This window comes from Balearica regulorum, chromosome Z, assembly GCF_011004875.1.
Source record: "Balearica regulorum gibbericeps isolate bBalReg1 chromosome Z, bBalReg1.pri, whole genome shotgun sequence".
NCBI lineage: Eukaryota > Metazoa > Chordata > Aves > Gruiformes > Gruidae > Balearica > Balearica regulorum.
This window is the reverse complement of record NC_046220.1, coordinates 30,634,196-30,651,589: the sequence shown is the minus strand read 5'-3', so window position 1 is coordinate 30,651,589 and position 17,394 is coordinate 30,634,196. Positions and strand designations below refer to the sequence as shown.

The window sequence follows — 17,394 nt, the reverse complement described above, 5'->3', positions numbered from 1 at the left end:
GCAAGGGACAAATGCAGATGTGCAGGTGGCAGGATGAAGATCGCATAGGCAGCTTTTATATCAAAATTCGTGAAAGATATATTTCAAAGAACAACATTTATTGCTTTAAAAACAAAGAAAGCTCTAATAAAAACTCCAAACTTCTGAGTAGTGTTAAGACGTGCTTTCTGTATACAGGGAAGCAAAACAAATTAATGAGAGCCTCACTGTAGCTGCTTGTAGCACTGGAGAAGTTAAACGCTCTCAACTGCAGTCTGAAGGACTCAGGAGGGTATCTCTGGAATTCTTGCTGGTTGCATGTAGTTAAGAGATAATTTGATGGTCTGTTAACCTTCTCATGCTTACAGCATGGTAGAACTTTGTTTGGCAGGAATGTGCTTATAATTGCCTATGAAAAGGTGAAATCCTGTTTTTACAGGAAAGAACACCTAGAGGTTCTTAGGGAAAATGTTGCCAGAATCTTATAAATAAATAAAACTTCTCTGAATGAGGGTTAAATAAAATGTCTGGGCTCTTACGCAGATTTCAATATCTTCCACTGAGAATGCAATCTGCCCAGCTGGCTTCTGTTCTTCATTCTGTCATAGTAAGGCTCACATTAAATTTGTTCATAGTGCCATTATCCCTTTCTGTCATACTTTGTGTATGAAAGACCTGCTAGCCGATTAGATCTGAACTATGAAAAAGGGAATGAGGAAGAGGACGGTGAAAGTGCACTGTAGCTATTTAATAGGTTGCTTAACACGTCTGCCACTACAATCTATTACCAACAAAATGTTACCTGCAAATAGTTCAGCTAGTAAGTATATTGTCACATCCATTATATATTCCTTGAATGGCTGGGGCAAATCTTTGCATAGTGAAAGAAAAGCTTTTTCTCATACAGCTTTTAATTCCATTTGCAACAGAACAATAACAACAAACCCCAGCCCTTCCACATACCCACAAGAAAAGCATAAGACAGGTGATCAATATAGGAAACTCTACTGAAATTTAACTAGCTGACCCTAATAAGTAACTGAAAAATAAATGTGCAAAGAATTAAGTAATGTCCCCCTACCAGCACCAGGTGTTACTGTGGACTGTTTGTTAATAAAGTTCTAATGGCTCAGAAGCAGTCTAAATATGGTATAGGTATTTAGGAATTCATTTTCGCAATGAAAGGGAGAAAAGTTACATAGATAACAGGGATTGTTACTGGAGAAACTTAAGTTTAAGCTTGCAGTGCATTTGTGCTCTCCTTATTTTGCAAGTAAGTAATTTAGGTCCTCAGTAGTCATGTGGCTTTGTTCCCAGGTGCTCCTTGTCATTCAAGTTCCTAAAAGACCAAATTAATGGAATTCTATTGGCTACTGCTCTGTAGACTACCCTCTTCTCTTCCCAACTCCTTATTTACTTCTGTTCCTGGAAATATTTGCTAGTGTCCAAACAATTTGACTACCTCAACTATTAAACAATAGAATGCTAAATAATAATTAGTCTGCTCTGGTTTGTTTTGTCCTTTGAGACAAAAAAAACCCTTGAAGTAGAAGACTTGGTGGGCTTCTTAGTATTTTTAGTTTTTTGTAGTACTTAAGGGCTGAAATGCTCGTGTTTTCAGCATTATCTTGACCAGTGAAATTACAAATAATCATAGATTATTTGAAGACGGCGTTATAGAAGACGGCGGTTCAAGTGATAAATTTAATTATAAAAAAGTGGTAGGAATGGGACTGCATGGCTTTGCTTTTAACCAGGAAACCAACTTAAAATACCGTAGTCACATACGCTTGTTTAAGCATTGAAAAATGGCTTGCCAACAGGCTTTTGTGACAAAGTACTTAATTTTTTGAATCTCTGAACCATATTGACTGGAAAAGAAATAACTTCAACAGTACGCACATGTGTCTACATACATCTGTACATAGACTACAAAAATGCATTCCTCTAGGAAAATTGACAAAAGGGGAAACTATAAAATCAAGTGATAGTGAATAGTACTAACTTCAATTAAAAAGCTATATGGAAACTCATGATTCAGAGAAATAATATGTTGCGCTAAAATTGTGCTTTAAACCTTTTTACAAGTCTATTGACATTGTTTCCTCTGTGCTAAAACTTTCCTTTTCTTATTAGACTCAGTTTTAATAAAAAAACTGGAGATCATCTCAGGCAAGAGAGCAATTAGTTTGCTTGTATGTTTTTGTTCTTCATAGTGAAGATATGCTTAATACTGAAATGTATTAAAATGTAAATGCCATATTTTAATGTTGTTCTGTGAGCATACGCTTACATAAAAAGGGAATTCAGCTTGGGACATGTCCTTAAGTTCAGGTTCAGTCTGTTAATGCCTTTTTTTTTTTTGTGATTGTGTCCACTCTAGGTTCCTGTGTAGTTCGAGATGCGACAGGCAATGTTAATAACACCCTTGTCGCTGAGCTGACAAATTGCACTACTGCAGCTTGCAAATTAAACTATGATTTCTCATCCTGTCAGACAGGGTGTCAGTATGGGCTGATGAACAATTTCCAGGTATAAAACTTTCTCCTAAATCTGTTTAGTGGCTTTTGTGTTTGTTCTTTTTTTGAATTGCATATTAAGAAAAATCATAGGCTAAAAATGCCTGTCTATCCATAAACATACGGTTTATCTGGAATAGTTAAGTACTACACTGTAGCTACTAGGTAGAAGAACAATGTAACTATGTTAAAAACTTCTGGCTGTTTATGCACAGGTGGTAAAATATTTATTCTTTTTCTGAGTAAACTGCTTATGTTAGGTGATGAGACTGAATGATGACATTCAGGTATCTAAAGAGAGAAAGTTGCAGTGGTGTGGATGGAAGTACTCATTGTTCAGTATGTGTAGTAATCATAGGTAGCCTCTGTGAATAACTTGTTCCTTATTTTTTTAAGTTTCTTAGAAAATATGTTTAAGAATGTTTTACATACTTGTCACAGTATCTTCTTTAATGGTAAGAATGTTGTGAAATCTCCTAAAATCTGATATTACTGTATTTAAGAATCCCCTAAAAGTCATGGCGTAATTCATAGTCTTCAACTTATAATTCACAGGTGATTGGGATGTCCATGAACTATTGGTAAAGGTTTGAAAGAAACCAAGGAAAACACTTATTGCTAATTGACTTAAACTTGCTTTGTGCTAGTCCATCTTTGCCCTAAATTTTTCTAATAGGCATACGAAAAATTGGCTAGTGATAAAACTGAAATCCATTAATGAAAAAGGTATCTGGCTTGTGGGTTTTGATCAGAAGTACATGTACCACATATACTCCTTACTCCTACTTACGTGTTAGGCTGACAGCCTTAACTGCAAAGCTAGGTGGAAAACCTGTTTTGTACATGCTGAAACAATGTTGCAGTGAAGACCATTCCATTAGAGTAAAATACATTTTTATAATGGAATAATTTGAGGATCTGTGTGGTGTTACTTTATTCTGGTTTAGAAAAAGTCTCTATGTAGGAACACTTCAGAATTGCTCTTGTAGAAGTAATTATTCTGCAAAATCTGATGACTCCTCATTTGTTTAAGCTTGAAAGAACTCAGTATATCATCAAATTACAACTGAGAGTCACATAGAACTGGTTTCCTCTCTCTTTCTTTAAGTCAAAACTTTGGTAAGATTGCTTACCATGAATGTTACTTGTACTTCTAATAAATTAGTCATTAATGTTCTAGTTTCTTACCATTTGGCCTAAAGAGTACTATCTCCTGACTTATTCTTGCTTCTCTCTGTGGAAAAGCTAGTGGGTTCTGAATAGCAAAAGTCACTTTCAAGGCCAGGGGGCTGTACAGAGAATGCAATGCCCCTTATGTCCCCTTTTTTGTTGGGGTTTTGAAAACTTTGTCATGGAGACTGCACAGCATCTCTAGGCAACCTGCTGCAGTGCTTAGCCACCTTCTCTGTGGAATTTTGTTTTTCTAATACCCAGGTGGACTTTTCCTTGCTGTTTGTTGTGGATTGTGGGTGATTTTTTTTGTGGGGTTTCTTTTTTTGTTTTTCTGCTGTCGTACTCACAGCTTTTGCTGTGCATCTCTGAGAAAAGTCTGATTCTGCCTTCTCAGAAGTTGTCCAAAGGAATTCATTTGCATGAGAGTCTGTATACCTATAGATAAACAGTTGTCTATTTTTTAACTGAACTGCCCTCAAGTTAGTAGCTCCTAAGTTGGTAGCTGTAAGAAGAAAATTTTTTTTATATGCGTGTCATGGTGGTGGGGGTGGGTGCTCCAAGCTTATGTACCTCTCAGATTCTTCATGCAAACTTTCTGTAGGTTAAATTCACTGAGAACAAATACTTCACAAACATACATTAATCCATAAAGTGAGTGAAAATTGTTGCATTTTTCTTACAGCTTCTAAACTTGCAGGTTCTGAGGTTGAAAGTGCCAGCTTACTTGTGTACAACCTGATGACTTTATCACTCTGGTAGACTTTGTGCTGCATTCAGTTCCTCTGGCAAAGAATTGATTTGAAATTAGGCAGCTCAGGTTTTGAATGTGTTTGGGCAGCAAATGGATGACTTGTGGTATGATTTACCTGTGGAAAGCTTAATGCTGAAAAACTTAAAACAAGAACATTTGGTGAGACAGGCTTAGTCAGACTTGCACAGAAAAACCATCTTTTAGTTTCTCTTGTAGTCAATGTAAATACATTCCAGGTCCTTGCAGGCTTCAGACACTTCTCTGCTCAGTCTCAGTGACACTTCTGTGCCCAGGCTGTCACCTGGTAGAAAAGTAACTTCAGAAGCTTGTTTTGGGCTCTGTAGCCCCAGCTTGGAACTTCCCTAGAGTAAGTTATAGCTTTGGGTAATTTAAATGCATAATTTGGTCAACTTAGGATGAAAGTTGAAAGTAGCATGAAAACTTCATTCCAGAAACAGTGTAAAAGTTCTGCTTAAATATTCTTCCTTAAAAGGAAGGCAATTGTAGAACAATTGAAAAAAGTTAGGGGAAGTTAACACTTTGTCCATACTCATTATAAAAATCTAACTTCAAAGAAGCATCTGCTTAGTTTCATGTGGCATTTTTCTGTGCTCTACAATGACTGGACCAAAGAACTGGAGCTGTAGTCAAAATCGAATTATACCAAGTGTTTGAAATTTAAGAAACTGTCTTAGCACTACGTGCCAAGCCGAACATATTGAGTCCCTTATCAGCAGTAACTATATATCTATCTCACCACGCCTGTGATAACAAGGTGTGGTGGGTTGACCCTGGCTGAGGGCCAGGTGCCCACCAGAGCTGCTCTTACTCCCCTCCTTCATTAGACAGGGGAGAAAAAGTACAACGAAAAAAAAGCTTATGGGTTGAGATAAGGGCAGGGAGAGATCATTCTCTAATTATCATCGCAAGCAAAACAGACCGAACTTAGAGAGGGAATTCATCTAATTTATTACTAAGCAAAACAGAGTAGAGGAATGAGAAATATAAACTCTTCAAACACCTCCCCCCACCCCTCCCATCTTCCCGGGCTCAACTTCACTCTCGGCTTCAACCTCCGCCCCACTCCTCTCTCCATGGGTCCACAGGTCCGGCCAGTAGCTTGCTCCAGCGCAGGCTTCCCATGGGCCACAGCCTCCTTCAGGTGCCTCCACCTGCTCCGGCGTGGGGTCCTCCACGGGCTGCAGGTAGAATCTCTATACCCCCTCATCCTTCCTCCATGGGCTGCAGGGGGACAACCTGCTTCACCATGGTCTTCACCACGGGCTGCAGGGGGATCTCTGCTCCAGTGCCTGGAGCACCTCCTCCCCCTCCTTCTGCACTGACCTTGGTGTCTGCAGATGTTCTTACATCTCACTCCTCTCTCTGGCTGCAAAAGCTCCCTCTCACTGTTTTTCTCCTTCTTAAACATGTTATCACAGAGGCGCTGATTGGCTTGGCCTTGGCCAGTGGCAGGTCCGTCTTGGAGCCAGCTGGCATTGGCTCTGTCAGACACAGGGGAAGCTTCTTGCAGCTTCTCACAGAAGCCACCCCTGTACCTCCCCCGCTACCAAAACCTTGCCACGCAAACCCAACACATAAGGCAATTCTTCCTAGGTGTCTGTCCTCTGAATTCTGTGTGATCTTTCAAGGATGAAAATTTCGGTACTATAGGTAACTGCACATGTGAGCTCCTTGGTGTTGTGGTCAGGAGGTTTGGATTATGGTATGTACATTGGGAAGGAAGGGATGTCTAACACCATGGCATGCTGGCTCTGCTGAAACTTGTTTCCCTTTTGCTCCTTTAACTTAGAAGAAGCTTCCTAATGTCTCTTACATTAATAAGCTAAGTCGTAACTTAGAGGCTTCTAAATGGACAAACATTATCTGCATACGTAAGGACAGGCTGAGATTATCTGCATTATCTGCATCCTGTGAGGACAGACTGAGAGGGTTGGGATTGTTCAGCCTGGAGAAAAGAAGGCTCTGGGGAGATCTAATTGTGGCCTTCCAGTATCTGAAGGGGGCCTACAGGAAAGCTGGTGAGGGACTGTTTATCAGGGAGTGTAGTGACAGGACTAGGGGTAATGGATTCAAGCTGAAGGAGGGTCGATTTAGATGAGATGTTAGAAAGAAATTCTTTACTGTTAGAGTGGTGAGGCACTGGAACAGGTTGCCCAGAGAGGTTGTGGATGCCCCCTCCCTGGAAGTGTTTAAGACTAGGTTGGACGAGGCTTTGGGCAATGTGGTCTAGTGGAGGGTGTCCCTGCCCGCAGCAGGGGGGTTGGTACTAGATGATCTTTGAGGTCCTTTCCAACCCAAACCATTCTATGATACATCTTAATCAGATTTCTCTCAAAGTTATAAAACAGATGTGATATTAAAAAACAGTGTATATAAATGGAGGCAATGAACAGAACCTAAAAAGAGAACGTAAAATCTGAGTAGATTCTAAGAACTAAATAGCAAGAAATTACTGCAAGTCTAGTAAATGAAGGCCTTGAAATAATGTTTTAAATTGGATGGGGAGAAAAGTGTTGGAGACTTGTATGCGGATTCTGTCCGTAAGTCCTTCCAGCAAAGATTGATCAAGCCATTCTTGCAGGGAAGAAATTTTCATGCTGCTTCTAAGATGATTATTCTATGCTTGTTTATTGTGTTGCTATAGCAAAGGTTTTTTTCTAAGACACTTGTCAGTAAAGCATTTATACCATTAACTTCTCTTCTAGTAATACAGTGTAGGGTTATTACAAACTGGCATTTAAAACTGTAAGTTTTTCTGTTGATTGTAAAACTAACTTAAACTTGGGCATCGGATGGATAGCTTAATATATGTATTAGTAGTTTTATTCATCTATGAGTATGTCCTACCTCTTTTTGTTGTCAACTACAAATATGCTTCAGGAAAATCTCTCTTCATTCATTACACTATGACAGCCTCCTCACTCTCATCTTATGCACCTCCAATTATTTAATTTCTCATTTTTGGCAAGGCATGCCTTGAACTGACCAATGAAACCTGGTGTAGCATAGAGATTCAGTTGACTATTTGAGATACCCAGCAATCTTTGTCTATCTGTTCTGGAGAAAAAGGCTAACTTTTATCATTCGTTTAGCCCTAGGAATATGACTCGGACTTCATCAGTCACCTGTTTATTGTTTCTAAGAGCATGTCCTACCTAGTAAGATTGCTTTAGACAGCTAGATTGTACCACTTCAGGTGACAGTAACTTAAAATATGGATATTTCTGCATGATCTTGCCTTCCTTCAGTCCCTTTTCTGATGCTGTAGGTGAGGTTGCCAGGATGAAGGTTGCAAGCTATCAGTGCAAATGGTGCAGAACCTCATTCTGACACATGGTGCTTGAAAGGCACCATGCTGGGTTTAGTCTACAAACAAGCTTTTTCAAGGTGATACCGAATTCTTAAATACTGGTTATCTTCAAGCAGCTTTTGTTTCAAAGAAAAGTATTCTGTTAAACCATGATTGTTTTTTAAATACGTAATTCTGTATCTTAATTCACTTGACACATGCAAAGCTAGATGCAGCTATGGTATGGATGTAATCAGTAGAACGGTAGAAGAGGGTCTTTAGGCTATATGGCAATTAGACGCTACTTGGTTCTAATTTAGGAATTTTTAAGTCTTAGCAACATTTAGCTTACTGAGCATTCATCATTTTGTTACTCATCCAGTCTACCAGTGATTGCATATTGTATTTCACTCACTGGAGTTATAAAGATGTTCTAGGATGTGATCTTGGGGAGATAGGAAGTAAGTGTGTCCTGTCCCTGTGGTTCTGAAATGGGAAACGAGCCTAACTGAGAGTGATGGGAATTGTTGAGAGAGACAATTAGCTTTCCCAAGATGTTCCACAATTTCAGTTGTTTTGTCATGTGGGCTTTCTGAGACAATGTTATGCAGTGGTAGGCTAGTCAAAATATGTAACAAATTCCAATGTATTTTTCTTCCATGGTTTATTTTTAATCCTCTTATGTGCCCATGGAGACTTACGCTGTTGATTTGTTTTGACCTGAGAATTACATGGTTGGACTATATATTGTGTGAAAAAACACCTTCTCTTGTTGTGAAATTTTTTTTATATCCTCTGATTTGTCCTTAGTTCATTGATATGAATGCATGATATTCAAAGGGCTTTTAAGTGGAGGGTACACTGTATTTTATTTTTTGTTTGTGTAGTTAATGTTATCATCCACTTCTATAGTATCCTTTTTCATATTCTTTAAAAAAAAAATTTGCTTCCAGGTGATGAGTATGGTGTCGGGATTTGCACCACTGATTTCTGCAGGTATTTTTTCAGCCACCCTGTCTTCTGCATTAGCATCTCTTGTGAGTGCACCTAAGATCTTCCAGGTGAGTATGGAAGCAAAACTATAATCTTTTAAAGAATAATTTCAATTGACTTTTGAATCAGAAGTTTTGGAAGGGGACTCTGACATACTGCAATGATGATTCATACCATTTAACATCACTAGATTGATCTAATATTTACATGTTGCTTAGAATGGGAAAACAATGGGTTACTGTTACTAAATGTAGCCAGATTATAATTTGTTCCTGATCTCATGCGTTTCTGGTTAGTTTAGAGATTAGTTATTGTGTAACTAACATTACAGAAATTTAAAAACTCCTTTAGATGCTTTTTTGTTGTAATGGTTGAGCACATACAAAGATAAGAGATTAGTTTATCTCTCCAAGTAATCACAGGAGACAACATGAAGTACAACCTGTAGGTGTGGAATCTTAATCCATATTAATAGATTATCAAAATAATTGTGTACCAGTTATCATGTAAATAATTTACATTGATGTTGTTGGTGTTCCTGAATGCATTTTGCTTTACCTTCTTTTCAACCATTTAATCTCACTGTCTTACAAATTCTCTTTAATTGGGTAAAACTTTAGTGTCCTCTAATGACCTTCTTTCCCAAAAATTCAGTAGGAAGTCAAACATAGAAGGGATTTTGTTGCAGAACAGAAGCATGAGTATCAATGCAGAGAACTAGTATATACATTGGGCAAACTTTCCACGTTCTGAGAAAACTTAGTCTCTAAAGAAAGACTCTTTATGATTGTAAGACACCAGTAAAGCAAAATAGTCAATTACTCGCAGAAGAGCAAAGCATGTTCTTAGAGATTACTGAAGGATAGAATATTGCAAACGCAAAATGTCAAGATGCAAAGACCATTAAAAATAGAATTAGTACGTGAATGCTATAAACCATCTTCTTTCAGGAAAATAATATGCAGTGGGAGACAGCATTAGTAAGCATTATACGAACACAATTTGAACAAAATGCATGCTGACTCTTGAATCTTGTTTTTTCTTAGGCTTTGTGCAAGGATAACATTTATCCAGGATTTCAGATGTTTGCTAAAGGCTATGGGAAGAACAATGAACCACTGAGAGGATATCTTCTAACATTTTTAATTGCTCTTGGATTCATATTAATTGGTTAGTTTGAAATTATAATAAATCTCAATATCCTTTTGTCCTTTACAAAACATTCTATTCCATATCATGACTTGATGACAGTGTCATAGATGTCTAATGCACAGTTTAATTCTAAGCCAGCATTCTAAATCTATTTATTTCAAGGGTTACTTTCGCTGATCTTCTAGATACAACTCTGTCTAGAACTGCAATAAATTTTGAATTGAACTGTAGCAGTACTGCACTTTTCTTAATAACCACAAGTATCTGTATTTAGATACTATCACTAAAAATACATCTTTTGCTTAAGGTAGAGAGGTGTTGTCTTGTAATATGAAAGTTTATTTCAGATTTTTAATAATTAAACAGCTTCAGTAAATAGCAAACTTGCATGAACAATACTTTTTAAAGTGTGTTTTCCTGTTAAGTTACAAACAATACAGATGAATGCTGATGCTGCTGTTGCTAAAGGTAAAGATAGTCTAGGTAGAATTAAATGTCTTCTATGTAGATGGCAAACTAATTGTGCTGTGTCTGTCCATGAGTCCTGTATCAGTGCTTTTAAACTTCTTTTCCCAGTTTGCTCTTTCATACCTGCCCAAAGTCTCCTTAAAGCACAGGAATACCCATGATGTCCCTACTGCAGCATGCTGACTGGAAGTTTGATTACAACAAGTAGAAACATGCAGACTAACATGGCACATTCTGCATTTTGATCACTTTTTTGGATGGTGAAAGTACACATATAAATATTTTGTACCATGCTGCCTCAAAGAAAGGAGAGTGTCAGGTTCTTCCATCTCTTTCACTAAAGAGGGTGTACTCATCACCGCTGTGATGGCATTAGTGTGTAATTATGCACTATACTAGTACCATTAATGCAACTTTTCATTTAAAATGCAGGCTGATTAACATGTTTGTCACATGACTGACACTAACTTTGTCTGCTGTTGTCATTCACCATGGTTGATTGTCTCTTAAACTTAGTAGTATCTTGTTCTTTGCTGTTTTGAGAATTGAGCTAGAGATGTGCTGTGAATATATTAATGCTCTGTGTACTGTTCCTGATGTTCTTCAGAGCCCAGTGCACTGTTTGATCAAGCCACGATAGGAAAGAAATATTCTCAATTTTGAGAAAGTATGTAGTGCTTCAAAAGCGTTAGTCTTTGAACGCTTGGTAGTGTGGAAAAGTGTTTATATTTTTAAAAATAAAAGTTATGCATCCTGACTATTAGAAGATAACTTAGCTAGTATCTCTATGGTCTCTCGTTTACTCTCTATTGAACAGAAAGGACAAACTGCTTCTCCTTAGAGTACATCAGAAAATAAAGTTGTTTGTATGAGATTTTTTTACTCTGGATTCTACAATGCCATTGGATGATATCTTTCATAACAGCCTCTTTGTTTTTTGTTTTACAGCTGAACTGAATGTCATTGCTCCAATTATTTCTAACTTCTTCTTGGCCTCATATGCCTTGATTAACTTCTCTGTATTCCATGCTTCTCTTGCAAAATCTCCAGGTAGGAACTACATTTTGAATGTAAGAGTTTAGCCTGCAGTTTCTTTATGCATAAATACAATTTAAAAGTTATTAATGTAAATGATTGTTTAATCTATTTGACTCATTGTGAATGTGAATTACAAGTGTAATATGGTGTGTACTTGAGTTTTCTGAAATTTAGAGGACTGAGTGATGCAGTAGGGCTTTTGAGCTACTAATTTTGTCATCTTTGCTGAGGGAACATAAGATGATTCTGTGTTTACTCAGAATCTCTTGAAGAAAGCTTTCTTGCTAATAGAGTATCTGGCATTCAAGAATCACCCTTTTGTCATCTTTGGATTTCCCTGTTCATATGTTTCATCTTCCAGTCCAGAAGAAATTGGAGTTGCAGGTGGTATTGCCACATTTGCTGTAGGAGGCTAGTTACATTACAGGAATAAGCCAAAACCTAGTACTTGCAGAACAGATGTATATTGTACCCAGTCTACTATGAGTTTGTACTGAAATAATGCCCTTAAAAGTCTCTTAAGTTGCTGAACTGGTAGATAACACTGCTTTGCCAGAGCACGTGCATAACTTTTTTTACGCAACAGTTCTATGTCTTGTTAATCTTGGCTGTGTTAGTGGGGGTATGAGTGTGTATTTACCTGATTTTGGATAGTCTTGTGACTAATAAGGATTTAAAATGGTGACAGTCCAGTATTTTGACATATTCAAGTTCTATTTGGATATATCTGTCCTTTTCCTTTTCATGTAGTGACAATTTCTGGCCATGTGTAAATAGTAAAAATACACAGCTAGAAAGTTAGTAGTAAGATGGTGAGTCATGAGCTGACGATTCATGTTATGCTACCTTCGAAAGCAAAAATCAATTGTCAGGCAAGCTATTGCCAAAGGTTCCTGTAGCCTGATTTAATAGACGTACTGGCACGAGCATCTGCAAACTTCCCTCTTGAGATACGCTTTTAGAGAGCGAAACTAGGAACAGTTACATATCTATGTAAGAAAGACACAAATTCATTTGAAAGGTGTTGGAAAATTGAAAGCATAGATGTACCAAGTCTTTATTTTGTACATTACTGAAACTGTTACACATCCACAAGAAGTGTGATGCAAAACACTAGGGAAAGAAAAAAGGAATAGCACCTTCCTTCCCTTGGAGTAGTGATTAAATTAATTTCCTCCCTCTTTTCTCTTCTGTCCTCCAAATCATATTTTGACTAGGCTGGCGCCCTGCTTTCAAATACTACAATATGTGGATTTCTCTTGTTGGAGCTATTCTGTGCTGCATTGTGATGTTCGTCATTAATTGGTGGGCAGCACTTCTAACGTATGTCATAGTTCTTGGACTCTACATTTATGTCACTTACAAGAAACCAGGTGTGTATAGGGGCTTCTTTTGATTGTGCTGGGGGAAGAAGGATGTAGAACAAAGAAAAAAGTGGTGGCCTTTAAGAAAAAGAAAAAGAGAACTTATATCTGTTTGGCCGACTAATTTAAATTTCTGTTCCAGGCTTTTTAGTTGTAATGAAATGTAATTATGTCTATATAGTCACTGCTGTTGTTTCCCCTCCTCCCTAATTATCAGGATGCACGCCTTGCACTTAGACAGATATTTGAATGAAAATCAGAAGAAAAGATGTGTATGGAATGAGTTTGGGTTGCAGCAACAAAGGCACTAGGAAAGCATGTTATGTTTTGATAGAAAGTGAAGGAGGATGCTCCCTTAACTTTCTGAATTAAAAAGGGATTTGAGTGGTGGTTGTTTATTTCAGTAAGCCATTCCTATAGCTATGAACAACAATTTGTAAACTTTCTTCCCTCTTCTAAGAGCACTGTGTGATCATAAATGCAAGATGGAGCAGAACTGCACCAAAAAGTGTTCCTGAAGTTGAAAATAAGGAAAACTCTACATCTGAGGCTATGAAGCTAATGAAGTACTTGGATGATAAATTCATTGTAGCTATCAAAAGATGTATATGGGAACAAATAAAGAGGAGACTGGGATCTTCCATTTCCTTATAAAAATAATAATGTAAAAGGAACTGCTTAATCTAGCAGTTTTTCACTGAAAGTATATGACTTTGTTGAGGCAGTATTTTGAGGTTTCTTTTTCTTCACTGTGATATAAAATAACTACACATGGCATTTTTTCCTGAAGTGTTTTTTTTTTACTCTGAAGTTGTCACAATCTTTGAAATGCTGGGGGGAAAAACCTCAGTTCTTCCTTCCTGTAATTGTAAAATACCAAACTCTTACTTGTTTGCTAAAACTTTTACAGAAATATTTTCTTTAAATATAATTGCTTAGCTGTAGGGTTTGACTAGTATTTTGTAGAACATACCAAGGTGTAGCTTAAATCTTCTGTGTTTTCAGTTGATATTTAACATTCATTTTGTGATCGTGTAGTTTTACAATGAACAGCTTTAAATAATATATTGGAACTTCAAATCTTCCAACAGATGTGAACTGGGGATCCTCAACGCAAGCTTTGACTTACTTGAATGCACTACAACATTCTATTCGGCTCTCAGGAGTGGAAGATCATGTGAAAAACTTCAGGTAACAGTTAGAAGTAATTTCCTATGTCTTTAATACTATGTATTCAGTAGGGTAATGTCACGCTGTTTGCTGTGATGGTTTCTGTTAAATGCCTGTTCACCTCCTCTGGGTAGTAACAACTTTGAATTTCACCACTGTGGACATACTCTAGACAAATTTACATTAGCATGTTATTTCTGATTAAGAGTGCACTTTACAACCAAGTAATGGATGATGCCTGCTTATTGTTAGATGCCTCATGGTTTTCATTGTGAACCGTGAATTTTGTTCCTCTTTGAAACTGAATTGGAAGATATGCTCCAAACTGCTAATGAGCATTCAGTCCATATGCTTGGGATAAAACTGATCTAACCTAAAATCCCCAAGATCTGTATACTGTGTATGTTGTCCTGAACAAAAGCTATTTCACATTAGACATATTCTGTCATTGTCCTTCAGTAATGGCAGACTACATGAGTGTTTCTCACACAACTGGAGAGAACTGATTTGTTGTCTGCTAGCATGGCTACTCAGAAAGGTCCAACTCAAGGATCCACCTGTAGTATTTATATCACTTTTCTGGAATAAGCTATTGTAGAAGAAAGATGCTTCAAAAAATTGTAACAAAAGTATTGATTTACATTCCTCCAAATAAATAGAATTGTAGATTCAATGATGTAGTCTTGTACAATCCCCAAATCAACTGACTCGCCATAGATCTGGCAGCAAAGTTAGAGCCTACTTTGATGTTATATCAGATTGCTCAGGGCCATATCCAGTCAGGCTTTTGAGTATTTCCAAGGATGGCAGTTCTGTTGACCTCTTTTCAAATAGAGCAGTTACCTCCTACATGTGACCTATGCTCAGTACAGGATTTACACTATTGACACTTAGTCTAGAAAATCTCTATCATCCCTTGCAGCTGTATAGTTGTATTATCTGTTATCCTCAGTGTATTAGCAAGAGAATCTAGCTACTAAAATCTTCTGTGGTGTGTGAAGGCAGACTTTGCATTCTTAGGGCAGAATTTAAAAAGGAGTTCATGCAGAGACTCTTGATACAGATACCATTCTGTGAGGTTAAATCCAGAATGCAGAATCAGCAAGTGTAACTTTCTGCTTGTGCTGATACAGTAATTGAATGCTGTGCTGATCAGTATGTGTTTAAGATTGCACTGGAAGTATTTTAGCTCTTTTGTTTGGCAAGCTAGTATATAGCTTTCTGAGTTCATTCCCCCTGTACTCCTTACTGGTGAGGCCACACCTTGAGTACAGTGTGCAGTTTTGAGCCCCTCACTACAAGAAGGACATTGAAGTGCTGGAGAATGTCCAAAGAAGGGCAGTGAAGCTGGTGAAGGGTCTGGAGAACAAGTCTTATGAGGAGCAGCTGAGGGAACTGGGGTTGTTTAGTCTGGAGAAAAGGAGGTGGAGCGGGGACCTTATTGCTCTCTTCAGCTGCCTGTAAAGAGGTTGTAGCCAGGTGGATGTTGGTCTCTTCTCCCAAGTAACAAGCAATAGGATGAAGGGAAACAGCCTCAAGTTGTGGCAGGGGAGGTTTATATTGGATATGAGGAAAAATGTCTTCACTGAAAGTGTTGTCAAGCACTGGAACAGGCTGCTCAGGGAAGTGGTTGAGTCACCATCCCTGGACGTATTTCAAAAGATGTGTAGATGTGGAGCTTAGAGACATGGTTTAGTGGTGGGTTAACAGTTGGACTCAATGATCTTAAAGGTCTCTTCCAACCTAAATGATTCTATGATTCTCTTCTATGATTCCAATATGGAAAACGAGCTGCAGCTGCCATAGAGATTGAGACAGATCACTTTAGGTGATAGGAAAAATTATTTCCTGAAATGAATTCTCAAGTCTGGACACTTAATCTTTTAAAATTGATTAGAAAGTCATCTAGAGTAATGTACTTGCAGTTTTTTCGCTCTGGCTTCTGAATGATAGTAATTAAAAAAAAAAGCGTATGATTCCAGTTCTTGTTGGACACACAGTCTAAGCTGGAAAATGCAAAGGTATGTGATTTAGATACGGAGGAAGAAATTAATCCCTCTGACTTAGTCTCGTCTACAGTCTGTTTCTGATCTTTTAAATTTGTAGTGGGATTACTACGTTTGCAACCAATTAATCATAGGTGTGCTGATGGTTATGTAAAAATTGATCTTTACTTAATTTACATAGTCTTGCAGATGGGGTTACTACCTCTCCAGCCTCTCCAGTGATGATTATGTTCTTATGGCCAATATTTGGAAGAAACTTCTTTCTATTAATAAAAAAAAAAAACCACACATGAAACTTCCAGATGAAATGAATTCCAACCTCTTTTTCTCCTCATCTATTCACAATTCTAGACCTCAGTGCTTAATTATGACAGGTGCTCCAAATTCACGTCCAGCTTTGCTTCACCTTGTCCATGCTTTCACCAAGAATGTGGGCTTGATGATCTGTGGCCACGTACATATGGTAAATGTATTCTATCTTTACTTAAAGTTATGTTTTGCGTTTGGTGAGGGGTTTTTTAACCTATTTGCTTTTTTTGGTTCTTGTTTGTGTGGGGTTTTGTTGGTTTTGTTTTATTGTGGTTTTTGTTTTGTTTGTTTTTTCAATGAAAGTATTGTTAGACATGAGAAGTGCAAAGAGAGACTTACTGGTAGGATCCACTTATGGGTTACCACTATTCCTGTTAGGTATGTTACAGGAAAAGCTTTGCAAAGTTAGTTTCTTTGGTCATTTGATGCTTAAATGCTGAGGAAGTGTAATAGGAAGTGCAGATTGGATTAGAGCCCGGGTCTCTCTGTCCATGTGTCAGAGTCTCGTGCAGTCTCTCATGCTTTGGACAGAGCAGTTGGTCAAAATAACGCACAGCACACAGCTAGATTTCCTTTCAGTGTTACTGTGTCAGGGAGATAGATTCCTGTGTAGATTTCTTGCAAAGCATGGTCTAAAATAGCAGACTGTAGGGGTTGGGGGGGCGGGGAGGAAGCAAGCTTCAAGTAACTGTTCTTCAAAATCATGCTTTTCATGTGTTGTCTTAACTGTGGTATAAGGTGGCTGTCATACTGTGATCCGTACCAAAACTTCACTTAGCTACAGAGAGGGTGTTGCATCTGGTAAACATTGGTAAATATGTTTTAGCGTATTGGGATTGCATATTTTAGCTTCATGTTTTAAGGCCAAACTTTTTTCTGTCACATCACTAAGAACATTTAAGCAAGTGTAACTTTAAATACAAAGAGTCATTACTCTTAAATATGTGTAAATTTATCATACTTACTAAATATGACTTCTGATCTAATGAACAGAGAAAAATAAATCAAGTTAATGCAATTCACAGAACATATATTTTGTTAAGCAAATATTAGCCACTTTTGTCTTCAGAAACCTTAATTCTCTTAACCCTTGTCTATACAAACTTAAAATTTCAGTAAGTGCAAAGAACAAACTGAGTAATGCTGGAGAGTATTCCATCCA

The 17,394-nt window shown here is 37.6% G+C and overlaps 1 protein-coding gene across 2 annotated transcripts in view; it reads left to right on the top strand.

Moving 5' to 3' along the window:
• The window catches only part of SLC12A2 (solute carrier family 12 member 2), a 58,932-nt gene that overhangs the window by 26,028 nt on the left and 15,510 nt on the right, over positions 1–17,394 (top strand). For both annotated transcript variants that reach the window (XM_075740356.1, XM_075740355.1), the window contains exons 10-16: positions 2,363–2,511; positions 8,686–8,793; positions 9,772–9,895; positions 11,294–11,395; positions 12,601–12,756; positions 13,839–13,938; positions 16,275–16,386. In XM_075740356.1, coding sequence (XP_075596471.1) covers positions 2,363–2,511; positions 8,686–8,793; positions 9,772–9,895; positions 11,294–11,395; positions 12,601–12,756; positions 13,839–13,938; positions 16,275–16,386 — 851 coding nt within the window. The remainder of the gene's footprint in view (positions 1–2,362; positions 2,512–8,685; positions 8,794–9,771; positions 9,896–11,293; positions 11,396–12,600; positions 12,757–13,838; positions 13,939–16,274; positions 16,387–17,394) is intronic.